The sequence below is a fragment of the Hyaena hyaena genome, unplaced genomic scaffold (assembly GCF_003009895.1).
Source record: "Hyaena hyaena isolate Hyena2069 unplaced genomic scaffold, ASM300989v1 scaffold_418, whole genome shotgun sequence".
Classification (NCBI taxonomy): Eukaryota; Metazoa; Chordata; class Mammalia; order Carnivora; family Hyaenidae; genus Hyaena; species Hyaena hyaena.
Genome location: NW_024081051.1, coordinates 1,229,218 through 1,245,125, shown reverse-complemented (window position 1 = coordinate 1,245,125; position 15,908 = coordinate 1,229,218). Strand labels below are relative to the sequence as shown.

The 15,908-nt window shown below is 40.6% G+C and overlaps 2 protein-coding genes across 5 annotated transcripts in view; one reads left to right on the top strand and one right to left on the bottom strand.

Annotated features, from left to right (window-relative positions):
- The window catches only part of UBAC2 (UBA domain containing 2), a 176,719-nt gene that overhangs the window by 71,790 nt on the left and 89,021 nt on the right, over window positions 1–15,908 (bottom strand). The gene's annotated exons all lie outside the window — the stretch shown is intronic.
- On the top strand, window positions 556–15,223 carry GPR183 (G protein-coupled receptor 183). 2 transcript variants are annotated; one of them, XM_039252526.1, is made up of 2 exons: window positions 556–668; window positions 13,873–15,223. In XM_039252526.1, exon 2 carries the CDS (start codon window positions 13,889–13,891, stop codon window positions 14,972–14,974), a length of 1,086 nt encoding a protein of 361 aa, XP_039108457.1. In that variant the 5' UTR covers window positions 556–668; window positions 13,873–13,888; the 3' UTR covers window positions 14,975–15,223. The 2 variants fall into 2 exon arrangements, with proteins under 2 accessions (XP_039108457.1, XP_039108458.1); XM_039252527.1 differs by lacking the exon at window positions 556–668 and adding an exon at window positions 13,347–13,454.

The window sequence follows — 15,908 nt, the reverse complement described above, 5'->3', positions numbered from 1 at the left end:
CCCCTTCAACGCTTCGCTTGTCATCCACGTGTTCACGTAGTCACCCACCCTGTCATCTGGGCTCCTGCCTGAAAACATCGACTAGTCCCTGTACGATGCAAAAGAACATCGTTCTCCCACTCACCACAGAAACCTTTGTTTCTTTCTCATTAAGATACAGAACGAGTAAACTGCTCTCTGCTTCAAGTTTCCAGGTAGACAGAACTGTCACAGTTGACATTTTTTTCTTTAAAGCATTTAAAAACACACACTTTTATAGAGAATATAGATACAAAATCATCAGTAATTATCATTCTTTTTTTTTCCGGTGAAGGTTTATTGCTTTAGTCTTCCTTTTAAAGAAATTTTTTAATACTGACTTAAATCTTTATTTAAAAAACTTATAAAGTTCCACAGATATTAGCAGTTCATAAATTCCAAGGGGTTTTTGGATAATTGTTTTTTAAAAAAATCACTAACAGAAAAATTTCACTTCCCATTTAAAAAAAAAAAGTGCACACGCATATATGAGGGTAACTGATCATTGCTATGCTCAGTCACAGCGTGACAAAAAGCCACCACCATAAAAGGATGTCTGCATAATCTCTCGAGCAACATGCCAAAGTAACCTACTTCAGTTGGGCAAATACGGACTGCTCTCACACAGAGCCCCAACAAGTCACTGAGAGGTGAGTACTAGATATTTTCTTTCTTTTAAATAAAGTCTTTTGTAAAACTTTAAAAGCCTAATTAAGGTATACTGTAAAGAATACAATCTATTCAATGACAACTATAAACATTTCTAACAAAAACTGTATCGTTAATACACTTTAGTCTCTGATGACTGGCAGTTCTAATTAGTTAACACTGAGGTAGGTGAGAACAAGGGACCATGCCAGAAATCTATGCCCAAACACGGGGCTTACTCTGTACTTCTGTGTGAGCTCACAGTTACAGAAAATGGTGTCAAGTATAAGGCAGCAAATAATGCCAATATTCCAGGCTACTTTAGGATGAAGGAAAAGAAACAAAATTATTTTAAAATGGAGTATTACACTTGAATGCATGTGTGTAGAACTTATTTAGCACAATTTAAAATAAAAAAGTTGTTACATTCTACTATTTGACCATGTATCTATATACCTAAAGGTCTTTTCTAAACACTATTACTTCTGTACTTTCTAGTATTTCACTGGACAGAATCCCAGTACTGGCATTCCTTGGGCAAAGGATATACATGTTTCTAAAGCTTTATATATAAATTGGTATTTTTTGGTTTACAAAAACATTTTACCAATTTACCGCCCCCCCCCCCCCGCTCCCCTGTGACAGTCTGGGCTTCACTGCTTCTTAGCCAACATGAATATTTTAATTCTAAATATAAACTATTAATTTGGTAAGTGAAAAGTGAATCTACTGTTTACTTTATATTTATTTGATGATCACTAAAGCTAAACAGGTCTATTTTTTCTAGAATTTCCATGTGCCTAAAAAAATGTCACAAAACAATGAAGTACATAGAATGATTTGCAGTATTTATGTCCAGGTCGGGAATGGAAGTAATAAAAATTCTTGGCAAAATGTAAGCTATGAGGAGAGCTCCTCTAAATATAAGATGTGTCTGGGAGCCCTGAGGGGCCATCAGTCCAAGTACCACACAGTGCGGTGGTTCAGGGCATGGGCTCTGGAATCAGGCTTGGACCTGGGTTCAATTATTCCTAAGCTGTGTGGCCCTGGGTAGTCTCTGACTTCAGCTGCCTCATTTGTAAAACGGGGAGTAATAATACTGCCAAACCCTTGTCACACTGGCTGTCAGAGTAAGCGCTAGAAAACTGCTATCATTCTCTCCTCCTACCCATTAAACTACTGAAGGATGAATCCAATAGGCAGTTTCCTTGCCCTATCATTTTGTGAGAATTATTTTTCTTACACTGAGTTTATGGAGGGCAAGCATCTAACTGTGCTTGCTGTCTGGATCTGCAGCTGCTACTATTTCAGCGCATGCTTTCTCCCCAGGACTTAATCATACTTTTGGGACATAAGGCCACAAAGAACACACTGCTGCACAAAGCCCCCTCACTCACCGGCTCACCCGTCATGAGGATGGGGTGGGGATGTCTCTTATAAATGACTTTAACTGGCTTCCTAGAACTTATTAGTAACACAACCGATCATTTACTAGAATAAGCACTACCTCAGATCACTATATGACTTTCCTTCACTTAAGAAATCCACAGACATTTACTAATATCTACTGAGGGATGGTTCTGAAACACTCTATGGGGAGAACGTTGCAGGGGAGAAAGCCATCAGCCTTAAGAAGAGGGCATTTTAAAAAAAAGCACTTCTCACCCAGCAGAGGAGTTTATAAGTAATCCCTCCCTCCCTGCCGCGGGTAAGGGCCTGCTGCAGTGTTCAAGGCCACAGAGCCCTGAGCATGCTAAGGGGGTGCAAGCCCCTCCAGCCCATGTAGTTCCTGAGCTTTCCAAGAAGTCTGTGAAGTACAGGACTTCTATGTCAGATGAGAAAATCATCTGAAAACTGTAGAGTTAAACAAAGAGGCTTGTGGTGTCTTGAAAGCTCAAAGAGAATAAAAAATATTTTGTTAAATGTCTACAAATACCTAAAAAGTAGCAGCGAAATAAATTAATAGCATAAAAGCTATCCCAGGTATTCACCATTTTCTTTCAGTCCAAATTGTTTTATGGAAATATTGTTAAAAATAGTAAAACCTAAATTCATTTGTACAACCTTTACTTACTTTAAAATATAAGTAAATTAACGAGTGCCTTTATTTAAATCAACATACTTCCCTCCTCCTCTCCCTCCTTCCAGCCCCCCAGCTCTCATCTTCGCTCTAGTTCAGAGAGGAGGAGGTGGTAAAAGTTTTGAGATCTCTTCCTATTTTTATCCTGTTTTCTACCAGTAACATCAGATCAACCTGGGAACAGGAGTCAGGGATAAAACACATTGCACAAAATATGATTTCAGGAGCCAAACTTTCAGGATTGAATCCTAACATGTAACAGCTTTGTCTTTACGCAAGTCACGTAAGTGCTCCGCACCTCCGTTTCACGGTGGGACACGGGTCTGTGACAGGTCTGTGCTGACGCAGTGAGCGAACACGCGTAGAGTGCCCGGAACACTGTCTGGAGGAGAGTCTGCCCTTAATGACACCGGTCCCTAATACTAACCAAGAGCTCTGATAAAGAACCTTTGCATAAGGCTCTAGAAAGCTGGGACTTTGCTATTCTTTAGTGGGTATTTATTTATTTATTTATTTTTTTTATTTCTAGGAGAGAGAGAGAGACAGCGTGAGCAGGGGAGGGTCAGAGAGAGAGGGAGTCACAGACTGAAACAGGCTCCAGGCTCTGAGCTGGCAGTCAGCACAGAGCCCGACGCGGGGCTCGAACCCATGAACCACGAGATCATGACCTAAGCGAAAGTCGGACGCTTAACTGACTAAGCCACCCAGGCGCCCCTTTAGTGGGTATTTACTGTGCCTCAGTCATGGGTCAGCTGGAGATAAAATTAACACAGTTCCCGCTCACAGGACTCCGCAGGCTAGTGGGAAACAGAAAAATAAACTCAACACTACGGTGCTAACACAGAACACAGTGCCCTCACAAGGACAATCCATGCCGTCTTTCTGGAGGTGCTGGCAAGAGAGTCGGAGAGGGTAAGCTCAGGGAAGCTTCCAGGAACAACGGACTCTAAACTAAGTTTTGAAGGAAAGTAAGAGCTGAGGATACAGGACAAAGAGGAGGCATCTGACAGAAGGAAAGTGCCAGAAAGGCACAGAGTTGTGAGAGAACACAGAATGTTAAAAAACTGCAAAGAATTTAGTAAAGCCGGAGCCAGGGCACCATAGGCAGAGGACGGTCAGAGAGCCAGCTGAAGAGACAGGCAGGGCCCAGCCACAGGAGTCAGAGAGCTTTCCATCAGCCCAGGGTTCACTGGGCCGCCTTTGACAGGCACAGTGAAAGGCGGGGCAGTAGCTGCAGAGAGATGTGCCCTGAGGGCAGGCACTGGGCATGGGAGTAGTGTACAGACAGGCAGACGGACAGACGGCACGTGGTGGGGAGAGGCCGCGTGCGGGAGGCAGTCAGGAGGCCGTCAGGAGGCCGCAGGCACAGGAACCACTGACTTGACAGAGTGAGCAGGTGAGTGAGGGCGTGGAGTCCTGGGCACCTTCGTGACTCCTGACTTGGTACCTATCCTGAGGAAGGACCCTGAGCAAATGATCTAATCTCTCTAGAATTCTGCTTTTCCATAAAATAAGGGTATTTAATGTTTCAGACTAGTTTCCATGAGATGAGACAAAAAACAAAACCTGAAACTCCCTTGAACTTTAAGGAGAAAAGGTACATACCATTTCTAGAAACGGCTGGGACTCAGGATAAAGATTACACAGACTCAGATCTTTACTATAAAGAATCTTTTTATGGGGCGCCTGGGTGGCTTGGTCGGTTAAGCGTCCAACTTCAGCTCAGGTCATGATCTCACAGTTCATGAGTTCGAGCCCCGCTTCAGGCTCTGTGCTCACAGCTCGAAGCCTGGCGCCTGTATCAGATTCTGTCTCTGCCCCTCCCCTTCTCCCAGTCTGTCTCTATCTCTCAAAAATAAACATAAAAAAAAATCTTTTTATATTATCCAGTTATCATACTTACAGGATAAATGCTGTAACACAGAAACACAGTATTTGTCTTCCTCACTGAAATGAGTATTATAGCGGGATTCTGTTTGCTCACAGTTCCTGAACATTATGTGCTGTAACTCCCAGCCTTAACATTACCACCTCCTTTGTCTTCACGTTGGTAACTTTCACATCATCCTACTCAGATTATTAAAGCTGCCAAAAACCACACAAAGAAAATCAGTGAAAGGGGAAAGAAAAATAGCTGGAATATACGAAACCCCAAATGTGCAAGTGGGTGTTTAATCAAGGAATTCAAATGTCAGGCCCCTTTCACTTTCACATCAATTCCAATGCACATGTCTACGGAAGGTGAGGTGGTCTTCCTCAGCCACTACCCCTTAGGTCAGGATGCCACAGAGGCACTGAAAGTAAATTACAAACTGGCGAACACAGGATTGTTTTTTCTGTCTTCAAGAGGTTCTCAGACACCTGGGTGGCTCGGTTGGTTCAGTGTCTGACTCTTGATTTCAGCTCACGTCATGATCCCAGAGTCGTGGGATTGAGCACCGCAAACCCCAGGCTCAGGTTGGGGCCTGCTTAGGATTTTTCTCTCTCTCTCTCCCCCCTGCCCCCACCTCTGCCCCTCACCTCTGCTCACACTCTCCCTCTCTCTCTCTCTCTCTAAAATTTAAAAAAAAAAAAAAAAGCACCAAGTAGTAGTTCTCTGTGCACTGTCCTGTAAGTGACCCCCTGCGGACCTTCTGAGAGGTGGTGAGAACCAGCCTGTACCCTGGAGTCAGCAGGAGGGTCACACTTCCACAAACCCAGAGGCAGGGCAGGGAGGTGCCCTCAGACAGACCGACCACAGACAACCGCACTCTGAACATCAACACTCTGGCAGGTGTGAGGTTCTGTCCTGAGAAAGTGCAGGCAGCCGTCAGTGCGCCTGCCAGCTTTCCGGACAACGTTCCCTATATCCTTCCAAAAATGAATCCCGACCAGGGACATAGCGAGCCATCAGCTTAGGACTCAAAAGCTAGTTGGGGGAAAAGCACCTGACAGCGTAGAAGGGCTATTAAACAGCCGCGTAGCAGTTGACTGGGACAGTCTGACTCTGCCAATGGAGTGATGAGAGGCTGTGCCTGGGCTGGTCACAACCCGCTGGGCCTCAGGGCCCTTTCCCACAATTCGGAATCAACGTTTCCCACCTGCCTACCTTATGGGCCAATGACCCACACAACCGCTCAGGTGATGGTTGTTTAGCCAACGAAAAAGAAGGTGGGCAAAAAATCACTGGCTGAGTGCTAGGCCACGACATGTGTGACACTGGACCAAATTCAGAAGTCCCTGTGTGATTCAGAGCAAGAAGGTTTCTTTCAAGCAACTGACAACTGCTCATCAAGCTAGGTAACCAGAGGAAGAAGCAATGACTTCTTTCTTCCGTGGAGTATGTCTACCCACAAGGGCACTGACCAGCCTCTGCCTGCTATCCTGACGTCTGTGCTCGCCTAGTTCCTCAGCAGACAGAATCTTTGTTCTTCCACGGAACCCTAGCTTTTGCCTGCCCCCTCCTTTCTCAATGGTTTCATTTTTTCCCGTTCCGGAAACTTTCCCTCAACCTTACTTCTCCTCAACAAAATAGCCAAAGGAGAGTGTCTCCAGAGAAATCGGAGAAAAGAATCAGATCAATCAACACTCCTCATTTAATAATGCACAAATACAATTCGTATCTGTATGTCCACATTGTTGTGGCTCTTTCTTGTTTTCAAAAGTGCACTCCTGGAACAACTTCCTCTTTGGTGCGCTGTGGGCACTGTGAGACAGATGTCTTGCAGTGTAAACATGGCCTTGAGCAGACATGGCTTCATAGAGAAGTCACGTCTTATACCTTATCCTTTCACATGACTTGAGCCATTCAATTCATTGCTAAGGCCTGAATTTAAACAAATTTACTACAAGTTTAACTCCTTTTCATTTAAGGCTGTTGATGATTATTAAGAGAATAAATATCAGGGGTGAAGGTGACATTTCAGAATCTTAAAACAAAAATAAAAGCCAGTATTACAGTTCATACTAAATCTACGAATACAGTGAAAGTTTTATTTGTTTCTGCCACAAATAAAATCTAAGAAAGTAACTATCCAAGCAAATAAATTGGGACCACAGATCTGTGAACAATCACAAATGCCTCTGCGTCAGTAGCCAGGGTAAATATTTCCAGAGTACAAATTACATTAGCACTCAGGCAAATTTCTTAAATATTAATAGATGAGTTTTTTGGGGGGGAGCCTTTTATTTTCCTCCTTTCTGTGGCTAGAAAGAACTTGTCAGTTCATGTCAACACGTCCGGTTATGCAAAAATGAGATGATCATGTCTTAAGATACGTTAGATTCTAGTAGCAATGAAATCAACTCTAGAGAAACACACACAGACCCACTTCCGAAAACATAAGTAAAACTACAGGGGAGGATATTTTGCTCTAGGAGAACTTGCTATTTTACATGGTAGAAGAGCAGTACAGTTAGCGTTATTACGTTATGAGACAAAACTGGGACAGAGCCCTGTGCTCAGTGACATAACTGGTGGAGAAGCAGTGCAGATGGCCACCAGGGTGGCTGCAGGGAGCTCACTTTCAGGAGGCAGGGGGGTTCCTGGGTGGACCCTGAACACGGCCCCACACCTCAGGCAGCCTGGTTACTAGCTGTGCTGCAGAACAAAGGCTCCAGTCCCTGTCCCCAGGGTGTGAGGCTGTCAGGACAGCCCAGCGGTCACACATACTTTTTCATTAGAAAGCGTTATGAGGGAAGTAGAATTCTTACAGATACAAGTATTCTAAGGAAAACAAGATTTAGAAGAAATACTTCCTTGTGTTTTTCTCTAGGCAGTGAAAGGATAAGTCATAGTACCTCTAAGTACAACTCAGTATATTCATCCTAATAACATGACAGAGCTGTTGTTTAATGATTATAAAAATGTAAAATGCTTAAGAGGCGCCTGGCTGGCTCAGTCAGTCAAGCATGCAGCTCTTCATCTTGGGGTCATGATTTCAGGCCCCCATGCTGGGCATGGAGCTAATTTAAAAAAAAAAGGGGGGGGAGGATGAACTTATTTTAAAAACTGTAAAATACTTAAAATGTATTCAAAAATAAGGTTCAGGAAAAAAATCTTGAATCCTCAAATGATTAAAGGAGGGTATAAAATAATATCTGAGGGAAGATGATAATAAATGGATTGATTTAGGTAAGAATGGGATAATAACAGTCAAGTACATGAAAGAACTTTTTTCTCAATTTGGAAAAGATAAAAATGACTAAAACTATAGCATTACTAGCCCAGGATAGGTATAATCAAGAGTTAAGGTAACATACTAGTGCCACTGACTAACAGAATCAACCCTCGAGAGGTTACCGAAACATCGCCAGATTTCTGGACAGCCAAATTCGTCTTTACCAAAGACCACTTCTGAGCCATCCTATTTACATGTCCGCACTGTGCAGGTGTCTTTCTCTGACTGACTCAGGATGAGGGTGGGCAGTAAGAGGTCCCTCAAGAGTCTTCCCATGAGGGATCTATGCTGTCCTAGAAGTGGGAGCCCCACTGTCCCTAGGAAGGAGCGGTTGGGCCACATTGTCCCTGGGCTGTTTGTTTACCGGTAAGGATGGTTCTTAAAGCCTAGACCACTTCAAAACCACAAATTCCCAGTTCTTCAAGGGAATATGAACCACCTGCCCTTGCCAAGAACTGGACAGAGTAGGAGACCTGAAGCCAGGTCACCAGAGAGAAGGATCCAGCATGACCTTTTAACTACTATGGCACTTGCTTTTCACACATGGCAAGTAGGTCGTGGACAGCAGTACTTAGCCCACAGGGTCAATAGGAGTGTTCTTCCAGACAGGACTTAAAGGTAGGCTCCTAATAAAAATTAATGCATCAATCTGAGTAAAGGGCACCGAAGGGCTAGCTTTGAAATGTATGTCAGATGACAAGATTTTTGCAAGAATTGAATTTAAAAAATGGTTTTCCTCACATTAAGTCACTTACCTACTCATTTCATAGTCAATTCACTTTCAGTATGAAAAATTTAATAAGAGTATATTCAGGCACCTGGGTGGCTCAGCTGGTTGAGCCACCAACTCTTAATTTCTGCTCAGGTCATGACCTCATGGTTCATGAGGCTGAGCCCCACATTGGGCTCAGTGCAGAGCCTGGTTGAGATTCTCTCTTTCCTTCTCTTTCTGCCCCTCTCTTGCTCTCTCTGTCTCTCTCCAAAATTGGGCTCAGTGCAGAGCCTGGTTGAGATTCTCTCTTTCCTTCTCTTTCTGCCCCTCTCTTGCTCTCTCTGTCTCTCTCCAAAATAAAGAAATACACATTTTTAAAAAAGAAGAAAAGTTTAAGAGTATATAGATAAAACTCAAAAGTTACGTGTACAAAATTATACCCTGGCATACATATCCATGCAGATGTGTGTACACATGTGTACACAGAATTGCTTCTCCTCCCCTGCAAAGTGGCATGTTTTGTAGTCTGCATTCCTTACTTAACATTATTCCCCGTCAAGAAACAGGCATGCACACAGTCATTTCCACTCTATGGCTATGCTATAAAATATTTAGCCAATGCCCTGATGATGGACATTTGATTTGTTTGCAAATTTTCATCCTTATAATTAACACCTTGTTAAATATTCTTGAGCATCAGTTGTTCTGAACCCCCTGCCATTTCTGACTCTACTGGAAGTCATACTTCAGTAAAGACGCTGGATACACATTTACAACATGGCAAGCAATGGGACATTCTTCTCTGACTCTTACATTAACCTGACTTTCCTAATCTCTACAATGATATTTATTCATATGGAGAATTTCTATCTTAATATTTGTCTTAAAAGCATTTCCCAAATCTGCTGAGAAATATTCAAAATCAAATATACATATTGATATTTTTTTAAAAAATTTCACAGAAAGTACAAAAATAAAAAGTTCTTGCTACCTATTCCTAAGCTGTAACCCCTCCTTGGAATTTTCACCTCTCTGCATCTAGTCTCAGTTCTTGAAAAGTTACTTCTCACAGGAAGCCTTTCTGAACTTACTGGATAAGGTTTTGCTACTTTCATTCCACAACTGCAATTCCCATGCTTTCCTTTTCAAGAATCAGTCTATTTTTTTCCTGCACAAAACAGAAATTTCGTATTTACTGGGTGTTTGTTTTGTTTTCTATTTTATTAATTTCTGCAACTATCTTTATTATTTTCTTTGGCTAAACAATTCCCTTCTAGCTTCCTAACCTACATATTTATCTATTTTCAATTTTTAAAAAATGCATTCACAAGCATATAGAGGTGTTGAATTACTATGCTGTACACCTGAAACTAATGTAACATTATATGTTAATTATACTAAAATAAAAATTATTTTAAAATGTAAAAGCTGAAAATAAAATAAATGCATTCAAGGCTCTACATTTATCCTAGATTAACATTTCAGCTGCATCCCATTGTTTGGCATATAGTATTTTAGTATTTTGTTCTAAGTATTTCAAAATTCCTATAATGATTTCTTAACCCATGAGTTCCTTAGAAACATGTATTCTTTTAGATTCTAAATGTACCCTTTATCTCTGTATTGTTCATTTCTAATTAGGTTGCACTGTAGTCACTGGAATGTCAGCTGCTAGGTAACATTTTTTCTGGAAGCTCAGAGGCCCTATGATGACCTAGTACACCGTCAAACTTCCAAAAATGTTCATGTTCCTTCAACACAAATTCTGTAAAGTCTCACTGGGCAAATATTTTAAGTCTTTAATCTATCTGGCATATTCTAATAAAGATGTGTTAAAATCTCCAATTCCTCCTTTAAATTTTGCTGTTACATGCACAGTTCAAGATTATTTTTATATTCTGTGTGAACTGTTCTTTTTAACTTCTGTAGTGACTCTATTCATCCCTATTAATATTGAATTTGCCTTCTATTCTGTTTGTTTTCTGATGTTAGCATTGCTAACTCTAGCTTTCTACTGGTTGGGATTTGCCTGATATATGTTTGCCCGTATCTTTATTTTCAACCTTTCTGAGCCACTTTTTTGAGTCATATTTCTTCTAAGCAGCATAGAGTTGGATTTTTTAAAAAATCTAAACCAATAGTGTCTTTTAATAGGCAAGATCAATCTATTTAAATTTCTTTCTCATAGTCTCCTTTCCTGTCATTTCTTGATTAACAGGAAGTACTACTTCCAGTTTTGTTCTCTTTTGCTTTAGGTTGTATTTCCATATTTTAACAATTAACCTATCAACACTGTATGTAATGCACACCTATAACATTAAAGCAATGCTCTGAAAACCCCCACTGCCTGATGCTATCACTGCTTAAGACTGTTAGAACTAAGTTAGCAGAGATGCAGTTCATTTAATACAGAGGTCAGAGTAGTAGTTGGTGTTTTAATATGGCTATGGAGAGAGTCTTTCTTTTAACATAAACCCTCATCACTAGATACGCTGACATTTTCCCTTAATTTTGGTGACTTTCAGATGAGATTTGTGCACACAGTCCTATCTGAATATCACTGTTCTTCTAAAGATAGCTTCATGGAATTTACTGCTCTGTTCTTCCTAAGTTTTATCAAAGCTCAGCCTCATATAAGGAGTTTTATTATTGCTTTCCACTTTTCAAAGCAGGACTTGAAATTTCATCTTAACATTATTTACAACAAGAAAAGAATTGGAAATAACCCAACTATTCACCAAGGATCCATGAACATGTGAAGTGAGTAAAGCAGAGCACAGGACACTGCAACGTGTAATGCTCGCAAGCACGCGAAGCAAAGGAATGCACACTGCCCGCACCAGTGGTAAACTTGTGGACAATCTAGTGCAGAATTAATCTTAACATTTCCCCTGAAACAGCTTCAGTTTTTTCTTTCTTTTTCGTCGTTTTTGTCGTGGTTGTCGTGGTCATCATCTTCTTCTTTTTTAAAAGAAAACCTAACTTTCAGTTCCTAACAAGGCCTTAGCTTGTTTCTCATACTTTTTAGGTTAACACAAATCAGATCACTGTGGTAAGGTCGTATTTCACTAAATAAATGTGTGACTGATTTCATTTCCTGGCAGTGATACGCATTTGGCCAAAAGAAAACAAGAAAAGAAAAGAAAAAAGTCCAACTGAAATTCAATTTAAAAGCAAAGTTTTACTCCCATCTAAAATGTGGGGTGCTACACACAATTTTGTTCTTAACCAGACAATGATTCTGAAAAAAAGCGGGGGGGGGGGGATTTCTGCCTAAAAAGTCAGCATGTCCCCTCTTGTCACAAAACTATACTTGCTCTATTTAGATGGTTCTTATTTCCTTTGCCAGGGCTTTGCCAAAATCACCAAGTTGTGAGTAAAAACATAAATTTTATTATCTGTTCTTGTTACTATATATGTAAACATATAACATATCATAGATTTTTTTTCTTTTGGAGGGGTGCTTTTTTTATTTTAAAGAAAAAAATTTAAAAATTAATATTTGTTTTTGAGAGAGAGAGAGAGGGAGACAGTGTGAGACTGGGGGTCAAGGGGTAGAAAGGGAGGGAGACACAGAATCTGAAGCAGGCTCCAAGCTCTGAGCTGTCAGCACAGAGTCCAATGCAGGCCTCGAAGAACGCACAAACCACGCGATCATAACCTGAGTTGAACAAACTTGGATGCTCAACCAACTGAGCCACCCAGATGCCCCAAGAAAAGAAACAATTTTTATGTTTATTTATTTTTGAGACAGAGATAGAACACAAGTGACAGTAGGGTAGAGAGAGAGAGAGAAAGACAGACAGACAGGCAAAGAATCTGAAGCAGGCTCCAGGCTTTGAGCTGTCAGCACACAACCTGATGTGGGGCTTGAACTCACAGTGAGATCAAGCCCTAAGATGATGCCAGATGCTTAAGCAACTGAGCCACCCAGACACCCCTGGAGGTGTGCTTCTTAATAATCCCCTTGATCTATTTCATCTATCTCCTCACCCCTACCCCCCATTTTGCCTCTGGTAACTACCAGCTTGCTCTCTATATGTATTCAATTTAAAAGCAAAGTTTTTAAAAGCAAAGTGTTCCTGCTTTTTTGTTTCGCTTTTTAAGACTCCATGTGTAAGAAAGATCATCCGGTATTTGTCTTGCTCTGATTGACTTATTTCATTTAGCATAATACCATCTAGGTTCATCCACGTTGTTGCATATGGCAAGATCTCTTTTTTTTTTTTTTTGTGGCTGAGTAATATTCCTGTGTGTGTGTTTGTGTGTGTGTGTGTGTGTGTGTGTGGTATCTACTGACCTACCAATGGACACTTGGGTTGCTTCCATATCTTGGCTATTACAAATAATGCTAAAATAGGGGCGCCTGGGTGGCTTAGTTGGTTAAGCGTCCGACTTTCGCTTAGGTCATGATCTCGCGGTTCGTGGGTTCGAGCCCCGCGTCAGGCTCTGTGCTGACTGCCAGCTCAGAGCCTGGAGCCTGTTTCAGTCTGTGACTCCCTCTCTCTCTGACCCTCCCCTGCTCAAACTGTCTCTCTCTCTCTCCTAGAAATAAATAAAACATTAAAAAAAATTAAAAAAAAAATGCTAAAATAAACATAGGGGTACATGTATATCTTTTTGAACACGTGTTTTTGTTTTCTTTAAATACCCGGTGGTGAAATTACTGAATCATGTGGTATTTCTATTTTCAATTTTTTAAGGAAGCTCCGTATTGTTTTCCAGAGTGGCTGCCCCCGTCTGCCCTCCCACCAACAGTGCATGAGGGTTCTCTATTCTCTGCATCCAGGACAACACTTCTTATTTCTTGTCTTTTTGATACCAGCCATTCTGACAGGTGTGAGGTGATACCTCATTGTGGTTTTGATTTGCATTTCCCTGATGATTAAGGATGTTGAGCATCTTTTCATATGTCTGCCGGCCACTTGTAGGTCTTCTTTGGAAAAATGCCTATTCATGTCCTCTGCTCATTTTTAATCGAGATTACTTTTGTTTTGAGTCATGAAAGTTCCTCATATGTTTTGGATATGAACCCCTCATGAGATATATCATTTGCAAATATCTCCTCCCATTCACTGGGTTGCCTTTTCAAGGTTTTGTTGATGGTTTCCTTTACTGTGTAAAATACCAAAGATTTTTAAAAATTATATAAATTTTTTACAGATTTTAAAAGTTAGCTCTATAAAAGGCAGCTTATATTACTTTTAGTTAAATATGCTTCTAATTAAAAGTACTCTCCTTGGTTTTCCCTGCAGACTTTGAACACCCCCGATGGATACAAAAATGGACAACAATTTTACTACACCCTCTGGAGCAACTGAGGAAAGTGACTGTGACCTCTATTCACACCACAACACAGCCAGGATACTAATGCCTCTACATTACAGCATTGTCTTCATAATCGGGCTTGTGGGAAACGTGCTTGCCTTGGTTGTTATTATTCAAAACAGGAAAAAAATCAACTCTACCACTCTATATTCAACAAATTTGGTGATTTCTGATATACTTTTTACCACTGCTTTGCCTACACGGATAGCCTACTACGCAATGGGCTTTGACTGGAGAATGGGCGAGGCCCTGTGTAGGGTAACGGCTGTCGTGTTTTATATCAATACATACGCAGGTGTGAACTTCATGACCTGCTTGAGCATTGACCGGTTCTTTGCTGTGGTACACCCTCTGCGATACAACAAAATGAAAAGAATTGAACATGCAAAATGCATTTGCATATTTGTCTGGATCCTAGTATTCGCTCAAACACTCCCACTACTCATAAAACCTATGTCAAAGCAGGAGAAAGAAAGGACTACATGCATGGAGTATCCGAACTTTGAAGAAACAAAATCTCTTCCCTGGATTCTGCTTGGTGCATGTTTCATAGGATATGTGCTCCCTCTCCTAATCATTCTCATCTGCTATTCTCAAATCTGTTGCAAACTCTTTAAAACTGCCAAACAAAACCCACTGACTGAGAAATCTGGTGTAAACAAAAAGGCTCTCAACACAATTATTTTTATAATTGTTGTGTTTGTTCTCTGTTTCACACCTTACCATGTTGCAATTATTCAACACATGATTAAGAAGCTTCGTTTTTCTGATTTCCTGGAATGTAGCCAAAAACATTCATTCCAGATTTCTCTGCACTTTACGGTATGTCTGATGAACTTCAATTGCTGCATGGACCCTTTCATATATTTCTTTGCATGTAAAGGGTACAAGAGAAAGGTTATGAAGATGTTGAAGCGTCAGGTCAGCGTATCAATTTCCAGTGCCGTGAAGTCAGCCCCTGAAGAAAACTCACGTGAAATGACAGAAACTCAAACAATGATACATTCCAAGTCTTTAAATGGAAAGTAAGAAAGGAATTAACTCTTGAGTTTATAGCAAAGTAGACTGTATGATGAACTTTGCTGGACATTTCTTATAAAGCAAAATGACTGTTCAACTTCCAGTTAGGATTCTTGTAAATTCCTTTCACTGGGCATGAACTCCTACCTCCCTATTGGAAGTAAATGGGTATATATTGTTTTTTACAATCAAGGAAACAACATAAAGCAAAGTTCTAATGTGTAAATAAAATACCCTACCAAAAGGAAGCCTATTTTATATCAGTATAAAAAGATTTTTATGTTAATGAAAAATTTAAACATTGAAAATTCCTTCCAATAATTTGGCAAAAAAAAAAAAAGACTATAAGGCTGTATTTTGCTAGTGTAAAAAATGTCAATATTGTAACATGTTTCTTTTTGTTAACACACTTCTTTAACTTGTACTTCTTTCAATCTTTGACTTTAATCTCCTTGATAATATCAGCATTTTGCTTTCTTTTGTTCTGAGTCATAAAATTTTGTTTCAAAGAACTCTTTTGGAATAAAGAGCAGGATGCTACAAAATTAAGAGTATGTCTTTAAATGCTTACTTACAGAGAGAACAGAATTAGCAGTAAGAGATTCAGATGGCAACATTATAAATAATGATGGTGACTAAGGCAAATGAAAGCACCACACTCTTCCCCAAGTAGTTAAGGGTCCAGAGCTCAGGAACATGACAAGGATTTTATGTGGAGGTACACACTGAGAGAAGGGTCCACCTGTTGAATTCTGGTTGAGAATAAAAAAATTTGCAAATATGCTTGGTTTCCTTGGGTCTAAGGGACCATTCCTTTTTTATCCATGGGTTTGATAGTGTCCTGCTGTCTGTATTTCAATGGTCTGGGTTACCAGAACAGGGAAGGAGGATAAGCAGTGGGAGCTAGAGCTGCTGTTTGCCTAAGTGAGATAGGAGGGGAAAT

Excerpts from the sequence above, each read along its gene's own strand:
- GPR183 (XM_039252526.1), top strand. The coding sequence starts at position 13,889 with ATGGATACAAAAATGGACAACAATTTTACTACACCCTCTGGAGCAACT.